This window comes from Enhydra lutris, unplaced genomic scaffold (genome assembly GCF_002288905.1).
Source record: "Enhydra lutris kenyoni isolate GAN:26980312 unplaced genomic scaffold, ASM228890v2 scaffoldscaffold32, whole genome shotgun sequence".
Classification (NCBI taxonomy): domain Eukaryota; kingdom Metazoa; phylum Chordata; class Mammalia; order Carnivora; family Mustelidae; genus Enhydra; species Enhydra lutris.
In genome coordinates, this window is record NW_019154116.1 from 3,945,592 (window position 1) to 3,967,190 (window position 21,599).

At 41.2% G+C, this 21,599-nt stretch overlaps 1 protein-coding gene across 1 annotated transcript in view; it reads left to right on the forward strand.

The window, feature by feature from the left end:
• The window catches only part of LOC111153407 (interactor of little elongation complex ELL subunit 1), a 96,275-nt gene that overhangs the window by 43,899 nt on the left and 30,777 nt on the right, over positions 1-21,599 (forward strand). Inside the window, exons 16-26 of the mRNA XM_022512423.1 lie at positions 1,774-1,832; positions 2,356-2,390; positions 4,842-4,860; positions 5,685-5,796; positions 7,321-7,397; positions 8,403-8,440; positions 10,033-10,115; positions 10,296-10,335; positions 10,417-10,473; positions 17,562-17,648; positions 20,572-20,981. Of these exons, the coding sequence (XP_022368131.1) occupies positions 1,774-1,832; positions 2,356-2,390; positions 4,842-4,860; positions 5,685-5,796; positions 7,321-7,397; positions 8,403-8,440; positions 10,033-10,115; positions 10,296-10,335; positions 10,417-10,473; positions 17,562-17,648; positions 20,572-20,981 (1,017 nt within the window). The remainder of the gene's footprint in view (positions 1-1,773; positions 1,833-2,355; positions 2,391-4,841; positions 4,861-5,684; positions 5,797-7,320; positions 7,398-8,402; positions 8,441-10,032; positions 10,116-10,295; positions 10,336-10,416; positions 10,474-17,561; positions 17,649-20,571; positions 20,982-21,599) is intronic.

The following is a 21,599-nucleotide window of genomic DNA, read 5'->3' on the forward strand; positions in this document are numbered from 1 at the left end:
TGTGTTTTTCTTTTTGATTGATGGAATTTTTATTTAAATATTTTGTTCTTATGTGTTCTTTTCCTCTTTTTATGATTTTCTTTGGTAACTGAGTGCTAATATACCATCTAGATTGGTGTTCTTTTATGTTACAGCTGTGGTCTAGTGAGAACCTCTGGAGGTTGAATTGACAGTGGTAAACTCTAAGAAGCGATGTTGAATTCAGTGAGAGGTTGATCCTTGTTTTTTATTTTTTATTTATTTAGAGAAAATGTGCACGTGTGTGTGGGAGGAGTGGCAGAGGGAGAGAATCTCTCTCTGTTTTTTTTGTTTGTTTGTTTTGTTTTTTTTTTTTAAGAGAGAGAGAGTGTAGGAGGGGCACAGGTGAGAGGGGGAGAGAGAATCCCAAGCAGATTCCATGCTGAGCAGAGAGCGTAATTCAGGGCTTGAGCTCATGAAACTGAGATCATGACCTGAGCCTAAATCAAGGGTTGGACACTTAATTGAGCCACCCTGGCTTCCCAACCTTGGTTTGTTTTTAAATGACCGTATATGAATTTCCTCTTGAAGTTATCCTCGCTTATGTGTGTAGTGCAGTTTTATATGTCATTTTGCTTTCCATTTTTGTGCTTTTTTTTTTTTTTAAATTTTATTTATTATTTGACAGAGAGAGATCACAAGTAGACAGAGAGGCAGGCAGAGAGAGAGAGAGAGGGAAGCAGGCTCCCTTGTTTGTTTTTAAGATTTTATTTGTCTATAAGAGAGCCTGTGTGTGTGTGTGTGTGTGTGTGTGTATGCATGCTTGCCCTGGGGCAGGGGGCGGGGAATGGAGAAAAAAGAAAGGGACCCCGAGACTCCGAGCTGAGTATCAGTGAGCATAAAGCCCCTGCTCAGGACCCGAGCTGAAACCAGGAGTTGGTTGCCCAACTGACTGAGCCACCTACGCACCCCAAACTAAGACTTCTTATTTACGTATTTCTGTGTGGACCTTTTTTACTTTAACTACTACGTTACATGTCTGACTGCAAAGGAGATGCCCAGACTACTATAAAGGGAAATATTTCTGTAATTTTCAAAATCATTTGGATTATCTAGAAAAAGATGCTTTAGGATAATCAGTGAAAAATAAGTTCTTCTGAAGTATTTACTAAAGAAATACGAAGATATTAAGGGGAAAAGTGCCTGAAAAGAAAAAAATAGGTTTTTAAATCTTAGTAACATTTTAAGCGGTGTTACTAATGGTGTTTTCTCTATTGAATTGATAGCAGTAACTTAGAGCCAGATTTGTGGTTGGTCTCTAAAATATATAGATCCTTTTAAAATGAATTTTTCATTGAATTTCCTCCCTATTTTAATTTTCTTATTTGTTTTTCCCATGTTATTTTTGTTTTTTTGATGATTTATGTGACTTTTTGGTGTCTTAAATCCTTTCAGAGACAATGCAGAGTGAGTTGTAGACTGATAATTAATGGTAATTGGTGAACTAAAAATAGTAAATACATACCAGATTCCCACAAAGAGCACACAGTCAGAGAGAGAGTCTGCACACCCCTTCTGTCAGAGAGAGCGCCGTTCACCTAAAGCAGGATTCAGAGAGGTACAGCATGGGTTCAAGCTCAAACAGAGTTGGTCTGTGTTCTTCTGTAATGTAAATAATACCTGTATGTATTTGTATGTTTATGTGAGAGTAAATGTGTTCACGTTTTACAGTAAGTCACATGGTATGGAAAGTATACTTACAATCATTCATATTACAGAAATAAGTAGCTGACTGTAGCTTTTTTTTTCTTTCAGAATTTAAACGAGTATGTTGAAGCACTAATTACCTTGAAGCAGAAAATTATTAATACAGAGTGAGTATGTTTTCCTGTGCTTTGTTGAACTTTGTGAACCTGACAGATAAGCCAGAGCGGCTGGTGTATCAGACCTTCAGTCTCTCACCTGGGCCACGGGGCTGTGGGTCATGGTGGAACCCTGCTGAGCTTTGTCCGCAGGCTGAAGCCTGTGTTGTTGGTCCAAAGCCCTTTACGGCAGGCCTATGGGTCAGGAAGTGATTTTTCCTAGGGTGGCAGTTTTTTTAAAGCTGTTTTCTATCTTTAAAGCCTTCTTAGCTTTAGGACTGGAGCTCAGATTTCCTCATAGTATTTCATAGCCACGGTAGGAGATTTATTATTTTTTTTAAAGTTCATATATCATTGCAGCGCTTTAAAAGAATTGAAGGTGGTGTATGTGTGTGTGTGTGTATACATATTTAATTAATTAAACATGTTTTGTTGCAGGAGGCCTAGGAAGAAAGGTGCCTGGCATATTTTGAAACATGACTTCAACAGTATTTTCTAGATCAAAAAAGTAACATAATTCTTTTCTTTGTTGCAGTAATTTATTAACAGAATATCAGAAGAAATGTGATGATATCCTTTTACTAGCTTTTTCCTTTGAGTTTTTAAATTTACTTATTTGTATTTTCTTAGAAGAACCGTGGGAATTGTCAGTGGAAGGTAGTGTTTACAGCCTCTAAGGAGGGAGCCCTTCTGAACAGCACAGTGAACAGGAGTCTTTTCCTGTGAGCACGTGATTCATGATGATTTCTGTTTTAGAATATTCTGTTTTTGTCACCGATTTTCATTTTCCTCAGGTCTTCTAACTTTTTAGTGGGTAGGTCTTTTTCATTTGTACTCAGGACACGACAGGTTCTTCAGGCTTCGGAATAAAGTGAAGCTGAATAGTGTATTGCAAGAATTTCTCAGGATTTTTGTAAAGCCTGCCGGGTAGGAATATTCGGAATAGTGGAGAAAGCACTTTTGTTAATTAGCTTTATGATTTGTAGAGAATGAGTGTAGATAGATAGATAGATGGATAGATCGATTGATCTCCATAATCACAGTGTGATTTTGTATTTACAAGACAAGTTTGGTGAGCGTTTGTTCAGTATCCATTCAGTGCGCTTGTAGTGTAGTTGCCTCTGGTGAGATACGTTATTGATAGGGTGAAATAGTGTGTGTAATTGACTTTTCTGCATTTCTTGGTGAAAACACCGTGAATGAAATCTCCCATGAAAATTAGCATGGATGTATTTTCAGGGGTTCACTGAAGTGCCGCTTCAGCCGAGGTCTTGGGACAGATGCCGCTCCTCAACTTTGGCAGGAACCCCAGGCCTGCTTTGATAGGATTTCTGGCCCCCCAGAGCTTGCACGTGGTCACTGATTGTTTGTTTGTGTTGGTACCATCATGTCTGACTTGTCTGATTAGAGTAATCAAATCAAGGCATAAGACTTAGATTTATTTTTAGTACTGAATTTTTACATTAAAAAATGGAGGTCAGTGAAAATTTGTATTTCATTTGTTTAAATTCTCAGTCTGTTGAACTGTAAACGTATATTATCACAAGAATAATATCTCTGATTATGAAACCCGTACAGAAACAGTTATAAGTATTTTAATTAGCTAAATAGGAGATAGGTAGCCAATTAATTCCAGTATCAGGACAGTGTACTTTCATTATATCCTTTTTAGCATAAACTTTATGAGGTAATTACACATGTAATCTAGCAGGGAAATCGGTTTACTTTTAAAAATTTATAAAATTTTTAAATTGAAATTATTAAAATAGTTTATTAAAAATTGATAAACCTTGGAATTATGCTGGAATACTCATTTGGTGATATGGTAATCTTCTTCAGCCTTGGGTACAAGAAATATTGATTCTTTTTTTTTTTCTTTTTTTCTTTTTTAAACACATTTGGTGTTTGCCCCAAATACGTATTTTTTTGTACCTTAGGTGTGTAGTAGTTTGCTCTTCCAACCCAAGGTGCTAATGGTGCCGGTTTAAATGGGTTTGTTATGTAACTTGATTTTTTACCCTTTTTTTTTTTTTTATAGATTTTATTGGAAAGAGAGAGAGAGCAGAGGGAGGAGCAGAGGGAGAGGGAGACTCTCAGGCAGACGCCCCGCTGAGCAATGAGCCCCACGAGGGTCTCCGTCTCCTGATTCTGAGATCATAGCCTGAGCCAAAACCAAGAGTCAGATAGATGCTTAAGTGATGAAGCAACCCAGGCACCCCTTGATTTCTTACCTTTTTGTGTAATTCTGACTGTTCTGTTAAGTTTATTATTTCCTTTTTCGGAAGGAGAGGATACATTTTACTTCATCAGGTATTTTTGAACAACTCTTTTTCGCAAGGACTGGTAATTCAGGGTGAGTATAATCCCTAATCTGGAGAAGTCTGTATTCTGAGGCGTGTTGTTACAGAGACATGTTGTTACAGACATTTGCCACCTCATGGTGTACGCATAGAAACTTGTAGGAGGTGAAATGTAAAAGGATAATTGTTTTCACTGGCAGCATGAGATGGGAAATGAAGTTATCATATTGTGTAAATTGTGAAAGTGAGAGGTTATCTAGGTTTTATGTGTTTCTTTTTTCTTTACTCATTGAATATAGTGATAGCTGGTTCTCCTTAGTACCTGACTCATGTTTGTTGGAATTATGCTCTGGACTATTTGAGAAATTCAGGTTAGGCTTTTTGGGGATTTTGTTATTTATAGGATCCAGGGTAGTATTCATTTGTTGAATATTGCTTTGTATTTATTCTCCGAACTCAGTGTTAATCATCGATGTAATTGAATGCCTTTTAATTTAGAGAAGTAGATATTTTGACTTTAGGTACCTGTTATGGTAAATAGAATAACTTATTAAAAATTTTTAACACTGTGTTATAAATGGACCTTGGAATATTGTTTTCTAGGAATTGTGAACTTGCCTGGTATATACATTGAACAGAGATTTTTACAGGTGTTTTTAAGTGAGTTTAATCTTGTGACAAGTATCAGATAAAACTGAGAGTTTTCTTTAACAAGTTTTACAGCTGCAGTTTGCAAGAAGGTAAGTACCTGTCTGCATGGTTCTTTGTGGGGTGGACACTGATCAGACTAGATTTATAAATAGTCAAAGTGCTACATAGGATTGACCCATCATATAGAATGTTGCTTAGATGGTCATCATAAAAGATTTGTATTTTCCTTACTCTTAAATTACCCAAATGAATTTCTTACCAAGGTCTTAAATTACAGCCTGGTATTTAAGTTACTAGTTTTACTGATGGCGTGGCCATTGAAATGAAGTTTATTGTTGTCTGCATGAATTGGATCAATAATGTGGTTATCGTGTATATTTTAAACAATTTAAAATGGAGTGAAAATGTAGTGGTGTTTCATATTCTGAATATGAAATTCATCCCCCAGAAGAAGGCAAAACATTGTTATAATGAAATGTGAAATTTTAGCGGTGTTTCATATTCTGAATATGAAATTCATCCCCTGTAAGAAGGCAAAACATTGTTATAAACCAGACCACAAATTGCCTGTCATTTAATTTAGATAAATGGGGATTGGGTTCAAGGTTGGAAAAATGTAATTATTATTAATATTACTTTTTGGCATATTGTCCTTTCATATATTGTCTATCAGACTGAGAATCTACTTCTCAAGTAGTTTTTCATGTAATTTTATTAGAAGCAGACTATAACGTCAAAGAATAAAGAGCAGTGTGCAAATCATGTTGGTATAAAAAGAAGGCATTAAAAAGAGAGATTCTTTTATTCCTTTTTTCTTCCAAGTTCGAAAAAATAGAATAGCAGCAGTCGACATATTTAATAAATCGTTGTAGGTGCTTCTGTATAATAATGCTAATATCTTGTCCATTTTTAGAGAGAATAGTACCCTGCATCACCAAGTGGAACAGATGCTTCAAAAAATTTCTCCTCTGCAGAAATGTCAGGAAGAATTGGGGTCTTTAAAAGCAGAGCTGGAAGAGAAGAAGGTACCCAGAGGAATTTTCCTACAAAAGTTTATCTTCCATAAATTAACATCTGTTTATTCACTGTCATTGGTATGAGGGGGTATTTTATGTCTTAATAGAAGAAACAAGGGGTACTCAAGAATCACTAAGTGTATGCCTCTATTTAGAGAACATCGAACTTGTTAATTAATGGCTTGGTCCTCACAGTAATTACTAGCTCTCTGATGCTGTGTTAGTTGCTTATGTGGTCTTTGAGATTCTGCAGAGGAACCTTCTGGCTGGGAATTTTTAGGGCTCTGTGTGTCCTGCGTTGGTTGCCTTTTCACATTGGTCTTGCTGTAAGTGTGAAAGAATCTGCAAAAATTTAAACTTAAAGGTGGAGAGATCTTGTTCTCTGTTTCAAAATCAAGTTGCAGTAAAACAGTTATTTAAAATGCTGTAAGCTTGGGGGCAATACAAAAAAAAAATGCTGTAAACTTGCTTGTTATAAATTTTGGTTTACTCTTTTCAGGAGTCTTAGGAGAGAATTCATAGCTTTTACAGATAATGTAATTCAAAGGCCAATGAAGTTAGTTGGTTTTCTTTCATGAGACATATCCTATCTAAGCTGGAATGATGCCTGCCTCTCAGCCTGTTCAGTGAGCGCTTTTCATGGCGGAGTCTGGCTCTCAGTCTTCGACAGGTGCTGTTCGTGTAATGCTGTGCAACGGGCTGAGGTCTACGTACTTGAGCAGTGATTGGCTTTCCTCCTTCTGTAGAAAGTCTTCATTATATATATGTAACTACTTGAAGAAGATTAAACAGAAACAACCACAACATTGAATTTTGTCTGCTTCCAATATATAACAATATTGTCAGCTCTATCTGAGAGGAAGCATGAACACTGGAGTCAGACATCCATGTGAAATGCTGATTAGTCACTCATTCTCTGTGACTTTGGAAAAATAAGTCAGCTTCTGGATCCTCAGACATTTCATCTATTAAAGGGGGTCATAAAGTCCATCTGGTCTATGGCCTTTAAAGACCTATCATATGCACATTGTAGTAGGATACAGTGCTTGGCAACAGATTATTTCCCCTGCCGTGGTGGCTGTCAGGAGGTACCTCCTGAGTGACGGTAGCACATTTTCCCCAGAGATCGTTAAATATAATGATTTGCTTTATATTTTTGTGTAGGAGTAATGATAGCTTATATTTGTTGAGCTCTAGAATTTCTTTAGATTTTGCTGAATTTTAACTGGTTGAGGAAAATATTGGCTATTCAGTCTTAGGAAGATGTGGAGTTGTCCTAAAATTAGTACATTTTAATTGCATAGTTTTGTTTGATGAGACTGTTGATCATATTACATCTGTTAAGCATCTGATTATCTCTATTAAAATGTTCAAAGAATTTGCTTTGGTTTCCTGTCTAATATATGTACTCATTTGGTTGATTTTCTTACTGGTAAAAATGGTAATAATTTCACTTATCAAGGTCAAAGTTCAAAGTAAATTCTCACCGGTGGTCAGTGACTTTCAAATTGAAAACAGCTATCTTTTTCTTAGAGTTCTCTCAAGTTGTACCAAGATACTCACCAGGAATATGCACGTGTAAAAGAAGAATGCTTGAAAACTGATGCTCAGTAAGTTCTAAAATGACTGTCGACATTCGGTTTTCGTGTCTGAAAATGGCTGGTTCTTAGATCAGTGCTCTCTCCTCTCTGTCTTTGGGTTGTGGGCTGTAACTATGAGCTTAAACTAGTTAGGCACTCAACATTAGTCTAGAGGTCTGTCAAGTGGAAATTAGACCTCCCCTGGAGGATTATAAGGAGGATTGATAAGTCTTGATATGTTAAAAAGCTGCACAAAGGAAGAACTCCATAGAAGTGTTTTATGTCTGTACACGTGCACGCACACACATATCTGTGTGTTTTCAAACATCATCGTCAGCTCCTTCCTCGGTACCGGGACTTTAACAGGTGTGCTGTGGAATGGGTGTCTTTGTTACCGTTAATAAAAAGCTGTTTGAAAGCATCCAAGTGATGATAGTCACATGATTCACAGAGTTTGTGAGCTACACACACAGTAGTCTAATGTAGGCGTGATGTCATGGTGCCTCAGAGAGTTTCTCAGAGTTACCTGCCTTCTTTGACCCAAAAATCTATCTGAAAACTGGGGCAGCTCTCCAGCCTCTTCTTCCCGTAAGATGGAATTGTGATCACTACCACCACACATGCTCCCGAGAGTGACAGTGGCCATGCTGGACTGGTTCAAGGAGGCCAGTGGGGTGCATCAGCTTGGCCTGGACATGAGGCCATTGTGGCTCAGGGAGACTCCCAGATGTGGCATGACAGAAAGACACAGATTTCTTTCTAGAAATACTATAAATTAAATGGTGTACTGTTCTCTCTTAGTTTACTCTACCTTCAGAACAGTTGCTGACGATTTCAGTGGTTGATGCACAGTGCCCATCATCACCGACATTTCTTTGTTATATCAATTTTACTAATTAAAAAAAGTTTAATTTTAAAAAATGTACCACAAACTGTGTGTATATACTATATATACACCCACATATATATGTTAATGTATATGTGTATAGATATAACATATATGTGTTTTTACTATTTATGAAATTGTTTTCTCAGGAAGAAGAAACTAGAAGCCAAGGTGAAGAAGCTGGAAGGTAACTGGCACTGTTGTTATCTAGCTAATGGAAGCCACTGGTCTGTGCACAGATTATTGGTGACTGTGCAGAGCTGTGGGACTTGACCGGCAGCGGGGTCATCATGTTTTTGAGGGCGCACCCTGAATGACCAAGCTAAGAGCACCGTTAAGGAGAAGTTTGAATATTCCTCTCAGTTCCTGGATAGGAATATGGGAATGACATGTGGAAAATCTTTGAAATGTTGTGCACTCAAAATAATGACAGTCCATGTTTGTACCTTAAAAATCAGCAATCAGTAAAAGGATTTAATTTCGAAAGTTGAATATTATGGGGCTTTCTCATTTTTTCCTGAAATAAGTGGTTAATAGAAAGAAAAGGTTACTACTTTAGTACCAGGAGATTTGATGTTTTTAGATAGTGATGACATGCTGCTGGTACTCTGCCTCAGAGCATGGTTCATTTTTCATGTAGAGTGTGAAGTAAGAATTTAAATTTAGCTGGGTTGGGGCATATAGGCAAGAACTTGCTGAAAATACTTCCGGTCTTGAATTTACCTAGATTGAGCCCAGGTTTTTAGATTTAAACTGTACAGATACTTTGTAAACATTTTTTCTTCTGATTTGGGTTTTGCACAAGCACAATACGGCAGTAACTGTGGCATCACTGTTCTTTTTGAGGATGGCTTTCTCTTGCTGGTGTGTGGAGATAAGTGTCTATCTAAGGAAGTGTTTTAAAGAGATCTGAGGTGCCTGTGTGTTTCAGACTATGTGCAACTTTTAGGACAGATTTCCTTTGAAGGGAAGTGCAGCCTGTACTTCTCATGTGACAAAAATATTTTTCCCTAGTGAGTGATGTGGCATAATAATCAGGTAAAGAAACAGTCAAGCTCAGTGGAGGAGTCAGGAAAGAATTGTTACTGTGGTGTTTTATGGGATTTTAGTTTTCATGGCAATTGTGTCTGAATGTACTGGGTAAAGTTAATACTGGTTAGATTCTTAATAATGTATTTGGACCATGAGCTTCAGAATCAAAAACCAGACTGAAGAATTTGCTGAAGATCCAGAGAAGAGCTAAAACAATACCTTAAAAGTAGATCTAGAGCAAAGGTATTAGCAGCTAGAACTCTCAGCTTGTTGATGGGAATTCCAGGAAGAAGTAACAATATAAGAAGCATGGAGAAGATTGTCCCACTTCCCCAATGCAGAGGATAGTATTGACTATATTCTGAGATGAACCCACAGCTCTAAAGTCTCTGAGACGTGAATGTTGCTTATTGCTGAAGAGCAAGAGGGAACAGTGCCCTCCTAGAGAGGTCATGTGTGTTGGGTTCTTGTCTGACCAGAAGGCTTGGACTGGCTTGTGTTGGGATTTGCCAAGGCGTCTTGGGGCCTCTGCCAAGTCAGTGGTTTTATGGTTCATAGTTTAAACCGTGTTCCTTCATTTATCCCTGACTGAGGAGGTGCTGAAGGGACGGTAACTTTTTACAAAATTTGTTTCAAAGTTTTATGAAAAGAGAAAAGCTCTCAGTAGATGATATTTTGAGGATCTTCTTAGTGGTAGCTGTGAAGTCGGTAAATTATTGCCGCGTCTCTCGTTCACTGTCTTTAAAGAGGCTGCTGTGAAGCAAACGCAGGACTTCAAGCAACTGAGGAATGAAAAGAAAATACTTGAAAAGGAATTTAAGAAGACACAGGTAATAGATAATAGTGTGCACCCAGGTGACACCTATGGCCTCAGGGCTCCAGAGCGTCCTTGTCATGCGGGAGTGAGGAACTGGGCCGCCTGGTGGAAGCGACCCCCGCCTTATATATCGGGTATGTGATGCCTGCACTCCCTGCCCCTTTCAAACCCTGTCAGCACTTTGTTTCCACAGGAACGGCTCGATGAATTTTCTAAACAGAAAAATGAAAAGGGTGAGTGTTCGCGGACTGCTTGAAAATTCTGTTTTGATATGCAATATTCTTTATTAACTGTATTTTTCCCCATGATTTTAGAGTTGAGGCATATTGGAACACAAATTTCAAGTGATTCTTATGGAAGCATAGATAAAAGTGAGTATATTACAGATTTCTTACGAATTTCTGTGCCTTACTTCCGGTGGTCTGGGAGGTTGCTTGTTGCTCTTACCTGTGATTGAAGAACTTCTAGGGTTTAGCAGATGTTCGTGTTAGAGAAGTCATAATCCATTTTACATCTCTGTGCGTATTGTATGTATTATATCACCTTGTTGTCTGGTCAAATAATCCGATGAATGAGAGTCAACAGCAGTATTGCTTGGGAAAGGGAAACCAGTCTGTGGTATAATTTCCATACTTTTCAATAAGTAAGTATAGTTTTTTTAATTAGGTTACAGTTTGCCAGTTTAATTTATAAAATTTCTTGGGTGCCAAGTATATAAAAATTGTTAAGGTCAAGCAGGAAAACTGGAATCAAAGCCCTCCAGTGTATTTTTGGAGGAAAGGCCAAGTGTTCTAGGGGAAGTAAGACAGTAGTTGTGGAACGGGGAGTCACAGACGCTTCGGTCTTTGTCATGCAGTGTGTTTTCTTGTAGGCGAGAAGATACAACACTGGGTGCTGAGAAGTTGAAGCGTTTGCTTTAATATTTCTCTTTATTAGTTGTGTGATCCTTGGCCATTTACTTCTCTTCCTTTCATTCTCCATTTTTAAAGAGGAGATACGGATTTCTGCTCTACCTGTCTTACTTTCTTGGTAGAGATGAAATTCAAATGATAAATAAGGAAATAATGGTATTTTTATGTCACCAATGTGTTATTTTTTCCTCTAAGTGGAGATTACTGAAACCACTTCCATTGTTCCTACAAGGATATGGCGTCTCTTTACAAGCCTCCTTTACCCTTTCCCTTCGTCCTGTCCTTTTGTTTTTAATTCAGAACACAAGATCACCTTTTCTTGGGCTAAAGGCTTTAATAGTTAACACCTTTCAGTTGCCTGGGCACTGGTTTGCTGTTTCCCACAGTCACTGCTTCATAGGACGCGCTTCAACCCTCTTTTCCTCGCCCCTCCGTGTGGAAGGCTAGTCTTTGAGTTACAAGTGCAGCCCAGGGAAGTGGCAGCTCGCCGGGCTCGGTGCTCCCAGCCAGTGCTCAGCTGCTTTTGTCACCTTCTCTTTTGGGCTGGTGTGGTGGGTTTGTTTTAGGATTTGACGGTTCTCAAGCCTTGCTATTTAAAACTGGACCCTCCCACTGTGTCCTCGGAATTGCTCTCTATCCCTGCATTCTGTTTTCTCTGCTCTCACCAAGAGGGTGAGTGTTGTCTGCTGCACATTTTACTTCTTCCAGGTAAATACATCAAGGCTTTAGGAATCTGTTAATTATTTACCTGTGGACATTGGGGGATTTAATTCCTAATTACTAAGTATATCTTTAATACTTTTCTCCCATATAGCTGACCCTTCACCAACGCTGGGTTGAACTGCATGCATATCCACTTCTATGTGGGTATTTTCCTATAAATACAGTGCAGTACTGTGAATGTATTTTCTCTTTCTTACTGTTTTTTAACAGTTTTCTTTCTTCTAGCTTATTCATTGTAAAAATATAGAATATGATGTATATGGTGTATAAAATACATATTATTGCCTTTTGTGTTATCAGGAAAGGTTCTGGTTCACACGGAGCTATTAGTAGTTAGGTTTTAGGGGAGTCAGAATTACAGATGGATTTTCAGTTCTGCAGGGGGTCAGCACTTCTGACCTCCGTGTTCAAGGCTCATCTGTACTTCTGAAAGAAATTCACAAGTGAGAAAGTATATTGCGTTGACTTCACCTTTTGAAAGGCCACCTGAATGCCACATTTGCCTTTCCTTCTTTTTAAATCCATTAGCGATGTCAGAAAATAAGACAATACCAAAAAAAAACCCAAAAAACAACAATAAAAAACTCTCCTTTAGAGTTAAAAAGTTTACTACCAGTGGAGGAAAAATAAAGCAGATGGTATCAGTTGGTGATGGAACCCAAAATTACAGCAAAAATAGCAGGCTTCAAAAAGCAAATTTGATTGTAGGAGCCCTGCGTTTCTTAAGATCAGAGGTGCAGGGCGTGGGAGATGGAGCAGGACATCAGTGGTTTGTCACATAATAGATTCAGGTTGAAAAATACATGTATAGCCTTCTGGTTTCAGAAACAGTCTCTAGCATTTATCCACACGTTGTGGCCTGAAGTTTAGTTCTGTGAGGTGTCATTTGCGACATAGGAGGCACTCTGAGTGGGTGTGGATTTAAGAAAATCAGAAAATTGGGTAATTACACCAGCTTTGAAGGATAGCCACTCCTGTTCACAGAAGACGAGATACTTACGTTCTCCGTATAAATCCTCGTAACTGCTTCACTCTGCATCCCTTCCCCCCGAAGACAGGGCCCATAGGTCCATGAAGTGAGCACCTTCATGTATTACCAGAGGAATGTAGGCTGAAGAAGTGCACGCTGGCTCTCAGAGATGGCCGGCCTCAGCTTTCATCTCTAACTGAGAAGCAGCAGTCACGGGGAAGAAAGGTACCAAGGAAAAAACCCTGAGGAGATGGTATTAAATCACGAACGGGAGGGAAGAAAATATTAAAAATAGAGTTAGTGTCCTTAGAGAATCTGTTGCTGCAGTGAAATTGAGCCAGTGGGAAAACAAGATCATACACGTCGCACTGGTCACCTGTCAGGACCTCTCCAGGGGAGGCCAGAGCCCTGAGGAGAGGAGGTCAGCAAGAAATGATTGAAGGACACATCTCAGAGCAGGACACACATGCAGTATTTCTATTAGAAAGGCCTGTCAGGTGTTGAGCATGACTTCTGTGTATGGTCTTTATTTCTGGCATGTTAATAGGAAGTATTTTTAAAATCAAATGAAGTGGAAAGATTGAATGTAGGGAGATAGAGAAATTTGGAGTAAATGCTGACTTGAAAGTAGTAACCAGGCACAAAGTAATTCAAGCCTAGAAATGAGTTTACATGGATTGAAAGGAAATATCCAGGTTAGGTGCAGTTCATCAAGGAGACGCTGGTGTCATAGACTAAGAATGTGGGACTCTGTGGTAAAATGTCTGGAAATGCTGGAGGGAGTAGTCTCCTGTTTCTGCGAGAGGCTTTAGTGTGTTTCTCAGATGCTGTCATCTGTAAAAGCAGACAGAAAGAGGGGAATTGGATTTGTAATTTCAGGATTGATGATTTACACCTAACTCTTTTTTTTTTTTTTTAAAGATTTTATTTATTTATCAGAGAGAGAGAGGGAGAGAGAGTGAGCACAGGCAGACAGAATGGCAGGCAGAGGCAGAGGGAGAAGCAGTCTCCCTGCAGAGCAAGGAGCCCGATGTGGGACTCGATCCCAGGACACTGGGATCATGACCTGAGCCGAAGGCAGCTGCTTAACCAACTGAGCCACCCAGGCGTCCCTACACCTAACTCTTAAACCGCACACCTAGGATTCTTTAAAATACTTTCAGACATATATGAAATCTGTTTGCTAGACAGCAGAAACTCCAGCCTAATATGAGATACTATTATGATACTGAAATTTAATAAGATATTAATAAAAATCTCTCCCTCCCACCGAACCCCCCAAAACCCCACAACTTTCCACATCTGTCTGGTAAATGAGCATGCATTAACACAAACCAACTCCTTTTGGGTAGCAGAGAACATAAAAACTGAAATAAACAACTGTAGGGCAGTATTAAAGTCTCTGAGATATTGTCAGTGTGGTATTCACTGGAATGAGTGATCTTACGTGATTATTTTAGAAAGCAAGAATGACGGGAAAGTAGGAAAATGCAACAAAAACTGAGGAAAATGGAAAGAAGGAGAAGTTGTTGATTTGGGCCCATTAGAACAAACAGCTGGGACTTTGCAGGGCTGTTGAAACCGACAGTTTTTTGGCAGGTCTGATCAAGAAAGGAAGGAACAGAAACACAAAGGCCTCACGGCTGGGAAAGCTACGAAAAAGCCACAATGAGAGAATTCCCAAATTCACACATTTATATTCCAATTGAATCTTGTTTGTGAAATGAACCATTTTCAAGGGAAACATGCTCAGATTGACTTGGGTTGGTTGTTGGAAACCTGAACAGAAAAATAATGCAAAAGAAATTAAAAAAAATTAGTTAAAGATCTAATACCATACAAGATCCAAATGACTTACAAGTGAGTTCTATAAAGGCTTCAGTGAGTCAAACTAATGTCTTTTTTGTTCTTTTGTGTGTCTGAGAACTTAGAAAAATATAGACTTCTTTCCATGTCATTGTCTTAGACTCAAATAGCCCTATACCAGAACCAGCTAAGAGTGACACACACACACACACACTCACACACACGTGCTGTCAGTTGGGAATACAGCTGCAAAAATACCAAACGAAATTTTGAGAACGCCATTCTCGGAGTAGTAGAATATACAGACTCATCACGATTTAAGGGTTTATCTTAGGAAGACCACTACCACTGGTTAAGAGAAAAATGAGACGATCATCTCAATACGGCACCCATTTTTCATAAAAAAATATTTGGTGAGGTAATGGTAGAAAAACACGTTTGGAGATTGAGAAAGGTGGAAGCTGAAGAGCCTGGTCTTTACCGTCAGAAGTAGGCACGGGTGCTTCTGGTTGCCTCCATTCTTTATTATGCACTGGGGGCCCCGCCGAGCTGTGCAGCAGAGCCCTCATGGAAGAGCGGGGGCTGTAAGTACTGATCAGGACGACGCAGGATTGTCATGGTTTCAAATGATGAGACTGTCTCGGCAGACTCAGTTGGAAAACAAGTACAGGAGCGTGGCAGAGTGGTGGTACAGGCTTTGGGCACATCGAGTGCACTGTCCTCAGCCTCTCGGAATCAGGACGGAATGAGAACCACCTGTTAAGGCAGTGGGATCAACGCGTCTAGGAAGAGAAAAATCTGAGAGCAGTGTGCAAGGCTCCTGTGAAGAAGCCTGTAAAGCTGCGGAAGAGTGTGAAAGCCCAGAACACGGGAGTGAACGTTGTTACTGGATCAGAGGCTCACGGCATAAAGATGGGAGGTTTCCCCAGACGTATTTCTAAAGATCCAGTCTTACTCAAATCCCACTGAGTTTTAGATGGGAAAGGGCAAGCAGATGGTAAATTTAGGCTTATCAGGGTAGAATAATTGATGTTTGGAATAATCAGGTTTTTGAAAAGGAAAAACCTTAGTGAGGCTCATGCCCACCCGGGTTGTAAAACCCAGTTGTGACGGTCTCACTGTGGGAGCGCGGCGTTCGTGTGACGCCGGACAGGCCAGCAGAGCAGACAAGTACAGGGACACGCATGGACGCCTTAGGTTTTGATACGGGCAGGACTGTAGAGGGTTGGTGGAAGGTGTGCGGTTCAACATAATGAGCTTTTCTCTTCACAGCTAAGCAATGAAGCCACAGTGCGGGGTTTTTTTGGAGGGGTGGTGTTTGTGTTTTCCTGCTTTACTGGGAATGGATAGTTCTGTCTTGTGAGATTAGAGGTAGTGAACAAGTGCTCAGAAAAGGCATAGCTCTGCTTAATAGCTTCCATAGGAATAGAAAAGTAACTTTCTCTCTCTTTTTTTAAGGTTCCTTGTTTGCTGCTTTGGGTATACGTAATACGCAGGGACCCTGGTCAGGGCGTTTAAGCAAAGGGCATTACAGTATTTGGAAGCAGGCTTTTGGGTAGGTTAAATCACAATGCAGTTAAGTTACTTGATCACAGAATTTTCAAACTAGAGAATGGGTGTGGCTCATACACAGTGACAGTCAGAAGTCGATTGAGCTTCAGAGAGGTTGGAAATGGGAAACTTTTAAGCTTGCCTTGTTACTGTGTCCTCACCACTTACCCTGGCCCGCTCTTCTGGGGACAGCGCTCTTTGTGGAGTGATACAGTTGGCCGGCTTAAATAGGGCTGACCTATTTCCAAATATGTGAGCTCTTGCAGATATTTTGGGTTAAAAGGTTGGTTTTTCATCTTCTCTAGAACTGGATTAAAGATTTCAGTATTTTCAATAAATGCTTCAGGCCAATTTAAGAACTTAAGGGAAATTATAATAGAACTTGAGGAGGCCTGAAATTATCTAATACTTAAAGTTTTTTTTAGTTGAATTTTTATTAGCGGGGTTGGTCTTTTTATGCATATCTGGCCACAAGCTAGTCATACTTAAATTTTTATGAATATTTTTTGTCTGGCAGTTTTTTGGGAATGTGTATACATATTAATGCTAAACTCACTGTAAAACCGTAGTGTCACTTCTTAGTTATATGAATTTCATTAGGCTTGCTGTATTTAAAACGATCTGAATTCACAGATCATAGAGGATCTAAATCTGGAGAAATGTGTACCTTTCAACCTGAACCAGTGGTTCTTAACTATTCTAGGAATCCTAATCCCTTTGAAAATGTATAAAAATTCCAAGGCTTTCACTTCCCTTTTAAAAGCTTATGTTTCTCTGTGAGTCTGCCTGTTTGTGCGATAATCTCTTCCTTTCCACCTGTTTATACATACACGTTTCTGTCTTCCACCCTGTTAACCCCTTAAGACTGTTAATGAATATTCTATTCTCCACAAAGCCCCCAGGTTAGTTACAACATGGCCAGTTTTTTTGTCTTTTGATTTTTGTCTTTTAAGATTTTTAAAGTAATCTCTACATCAGCGTGAGGCTTGAACTCACAGCCTTGAGATCATGAATTGGACGCTCTACCCAGCATGGTCAGTTCTGACGAGTTCTCTGACACCCTCATGTCACTGAGGGGTGTTTTCTGCTATTGTTTGCAGTAAACGTAGAGCCAGCGTTTCTTTTATCAGACACTATATCTGTGCTTCTGTCCCTCATCTCTCCCCACTTTCTGTAGAAGGTGTATGGTCCATTCATACAAATAGGTGGTAAAGACTTTTACCAGCAAGTAGATTTGGTCTTATGAGTCTTGTGCCCTCCCATTCCCCTCACCCCTGGGGAAAAAACAAGCCTGTCCTCATGGTTCAGAGGGAGCGTTGCAGGCCTTCCCACCAGCAGCTTAGCGATTTATGCACAGTGGTTGGATTTGGGGAAGAAGCCTTGGTCCCTAGCTGTTTCCCCAGCCCCTAAGAGATCCTGATTTCCCAGGAGTGTGTGTGTCGGCCTTTTGTAGATTGAGCCAAATGACATGTCGTTAATACTCTACTCTTTTGTGCAGGAAAAGTAAAGCTACTTCTGAAGGAGCTCTGGCTCTGCATAAACACAACACACAGACTACCTGGTGAAGGCAGCCGATGCATCACAGGTGAGAGAGAAGCTTCCAGAAGTACATTTCATGCATGGAAGTAGAAATGTTTACTGTGGGCATTATATGCCTTCAGCCTTTGCTGCCTCCTGAATCTGACATTGAAAGAATGAGATAAATTGGAACGGGTACTTTCAGTTACAGAGCCCCTTCCCCTTCAGCGTGGCTTCTCGTCTCAGTAAGTGCATTTGGCCTGTACTGTTCCAATGGTGGCTTTCGTCAGAGGACGTGCGAGGAAGCTGGAAGGACTCATAGTGGAGTGCGTGTGGCAGGAACATGCAGAGTTCTGGGGAGGCGTGGTGCTTTCCGGATCATTTCACGGTATCCTCTGTCCAGTAGCAGCCTCATTGGGTTTACTTTTGTAACCAGTTCCTTTGGTTGAACTGTCTGCTGTACATTCGCTGTCTCCTTTAGAATACTGGTGTTGACCGATAAGCAGTGGTTTCCTTTCATGCTGTCATATCAGATTAGTACTCTTCAGCACTGTCCGCTCATTTTCAGGTTTGGCTTCATCTGTGGGCTCTCTGGATCTGCAGGCAAAGCTGTGGAGGCCTTCTGCCACGTTCTCAGTTACACCCTACTTAGGATTTAAGCTTTGGAAATAGGTATTAGTCATCCCAGAGTGGATGGGGAGAAGTTAGCTGTCATGCATAAGATTAAAATGCTCCTTACTTAACTTTTTTCCCCCCCTATTATACCGGTTTCTTCTGATTTGCTGTTATGAGTTCACAGATTGCCGAGGATCTGCGTCTGTAGAGACGTGTACCTAGTTTTCTCTCTCAGGCTCCAGAAGGCAGAGTTCCCTCAGAAAAGTGTTACCAGGCAAGTTGCTGATGCTCATTCGTGCTTGACTCCGTGAGATTTTGTGAGACGGAGAGAGGCCTGTTGGATGGGGCGCTGTTCAGTCAGGTGCCACGTGCCGTGCGGTGACTCTGCTGATACAAGCGGGCGGCAACTGGGTCTCCTGAGCCGGCCCCTGAGGCTCAGGGTCCAAGTCCTCATCTGCTCGGGCAGAAGTAGCCCGGGCCTGTTCTCGGTCAGCTTTACCAGCTCGTCGCTGTGTTTTATTCTAAGCACTTGGTTTTATGTTGTTTAAGATGTTATTAAAAGGGCTCCCTATTTAATCATTTTTTTTTTAAAGATTTTATTTATTTATTTGACAGACAGAGATCACAAGTAGGCAGAGAGGCAGACAGAGGGGAGGTGGGGAAGCAGGCTCCCTGCTGAGCAGAGAACCCCATGCGGGGCTCGATCCCAGGACCCTGAGACCATGACCTGAGCCGGCGGCAGAGGCTTAACCCACTGAGCCACCCAGGCGCCCTGGAATCTTTTTTTCTTTTTTTTTTGTGCCCTGGAATCTTCAGTCTTAAAACATACTCTTTTTGTTTCTGTAATTTTTTGTTTTTATATGAGAAGGTTTACAAAAATAATGCAGGGAATTCTCTTAGACTCCGAGTCCAGATTCCCCTAAATTTAACCCTTGGTGCGAGACGGTTAGCTAAGTGAAAGCTCACATGGATGTCTCTGGGCGCGTGTTGGTCCCCGGAGCCCACCTTGCACCTAGCAGCCTTCTGCCTTTCAGCCCCCAGGTCCGGCGGTTCATCCGCGTCTCTTTGTCTCCTGTCTTCCCTACTTTCAGAGAGGAAGCATCATTTCATAGGAAACCTATCAGTTTTGTCTTGTGTGCTCTTTTCTCATATTAAGTGAAGTTTGATTCTCTCCAGCAGGAACTCTGCAGTGGTACCCTTGTGCTCTGCTCCGGACATTGTACCGGGGAGGGAATGGCGGGATGGATGACATGGGGTGACAGTGGAAGTGCTTGTTTAAGGTGGTGTCTGCCAGGCTTCCCCAGTGTTACATTACTGTGAATTATCTTGAGAGAGACACGTGGATGCTCTGTAGTTAGTCACTTTCTCCCCGCTCTGGCCCGCTGATCCTAGCATCAACCGATAAAGCCTGCATGCTACGATTGCTGCGTGGTCTGCTCGTGATTTTAATTCTCTGTCCTTCTACATTCATTAATTGGAACTCTTTATTCTCTGCTCTGTACTTCGGAACTTTTGTTTATTTCATCGTTCATATTGCTCCAGCTTTGGTTGTTGGGACTGTTTTCGGGTTGGCTCCTGGGCCCTTGAGGCATACCCCAGCCTGTTTTGAGAACTTCTTTCTGGCTGTGCAAGATGTTTCAGGCCCTGTTTGTATTTTCCACTCACCAGCTCTATCGTCAGTCACTTCTCCAGGGAGCCTTGAGTCCTTATGTCCAGCTTTCAAGTATGACGAATGGTTATTTGTGGTTACTTCCCAGGACACAAATATTTTCACTGATAATTAGCACCACGGCAGCTCATCAAAACCAAGACCCCCAAACCACTGGCTTTTTACAGTAAATTTCCCATTGCACCGTAATGCGACGTCTGTATGTGACCTGGTTGAGTTTCTTCACTGCAGCAGTGTACAGATGTGGTTATCGGGTAGGCTTGATCGTTGGCTGGTTTTTTATTGTTTTGCAGACAGAGGAAATTGTGTTCCCTGTCAGTCTCTCTGCACGAAGATGTGTCTCCGAATGCTGCTGGTTGTGTGGAAAGATAGTTACTGAAATGGGGAGTGTGCCAACAAGGCCTGCCCGTTCCCGCCACCGCGATGCCTTTCCACCCGTGCAGCCTGAGGCCCGTGGGCCACGGGGCCTCGCCTCGCCCACCTGCCCTTCTCCTTGTCCTGCTTACTGTGAGGGAAGCGCACCTCCATGAAGTGTGTGTGGGTCTTACAGAGTGATTATTCAGTAGAAAGGGAATGGGTGTCTTTTAAAAAATGTTCTTGTGTTTTGGGTTTCTTCAATAAAGCAGGCATTTTGAATACTTAGGGTAATTTTTTAAGTTTTCTTAATGTTACGTATGTTTGATACTTAACTTTTTTTCTCCCACAGAGAAACCTGCCAAAGAAAACCCGGGGCCCACAGAGCCCAGGGACGATGGTGTGCCCCCTCCAGCAGGTGGCAGGCCACTCCAAGCCGCAGCTGTGCAGACGTGCCTGGCAGAACTGTCCATGGAAATAGAGGGCGACTTCTCTGCATGTAGACGTGTGGGGAGACACGAGTACAGTGGAGCCGCGCACTGCAGTGACCACGTAGCTAACGAGGGCCGGCATCCTGAACTTGAGGTGCCAAGGACTGACGAGGACAGTACTGACTTCTCTGATCGTGATCACTGTTTCGATGAAGACCTCCAGGCTGCAGTTGACTTCTTCAGACTTCCCCCTCCTCTGTTGTCTCCGGTGCCGTCACCCCCTTTGGTGTCCCTACCACCCCTGAGCACATTACCTTCTTCACTGGCGCCTGTGAGTTTGCACTTGGCATTTGAGTTCTCATGCGGGCACGTTGCTCATGCTGACAACGTTGGCTGTATTCAGGGAGTGCTGCTCAGTGATACTCAAACCAGACTTTCTTGGGGCAGATGTGAGCATTGACGAGGGCATGCCCATGCTCTTTACAAGAACGTGGAGCCCATGACATGTTCACTTAAGGTTGCATTCTGTGTGTCTTTATCCGCAACCTAATTCACATTCCCCTGTGGGAGGACCGTGTTCGAGTCGTTCTTCTCTCTGCTGCCTGGAACCTAACGCAGTGAATGCATTAAGGCATGGTTGCAGGCTTGGAGCTTGTTGGAGATGGGGAAACCATGTACGTAGCACACATGCCCATTAACCTGTGTTTGCCAGATTCCCCGCTTCTGTTTGATGACTTCATCACCTCTTCATGTGTTTGCAGAGGGGTTTATTGTAAATTCTTAGAGAGTTAAGCCTTGATGAAGCGGATTTGTATGCTTTTTGGCTTAAGGAGCAGATAAATGCATTGCTTTGAGTCACTCCCTTTCTTCAGGAAGCAGTGTACATCTCTTCTGTTCCAGGGCCGCGCTTGGCCTGGGAACACGGATGTGACTTAGTCCGTGGTTACCA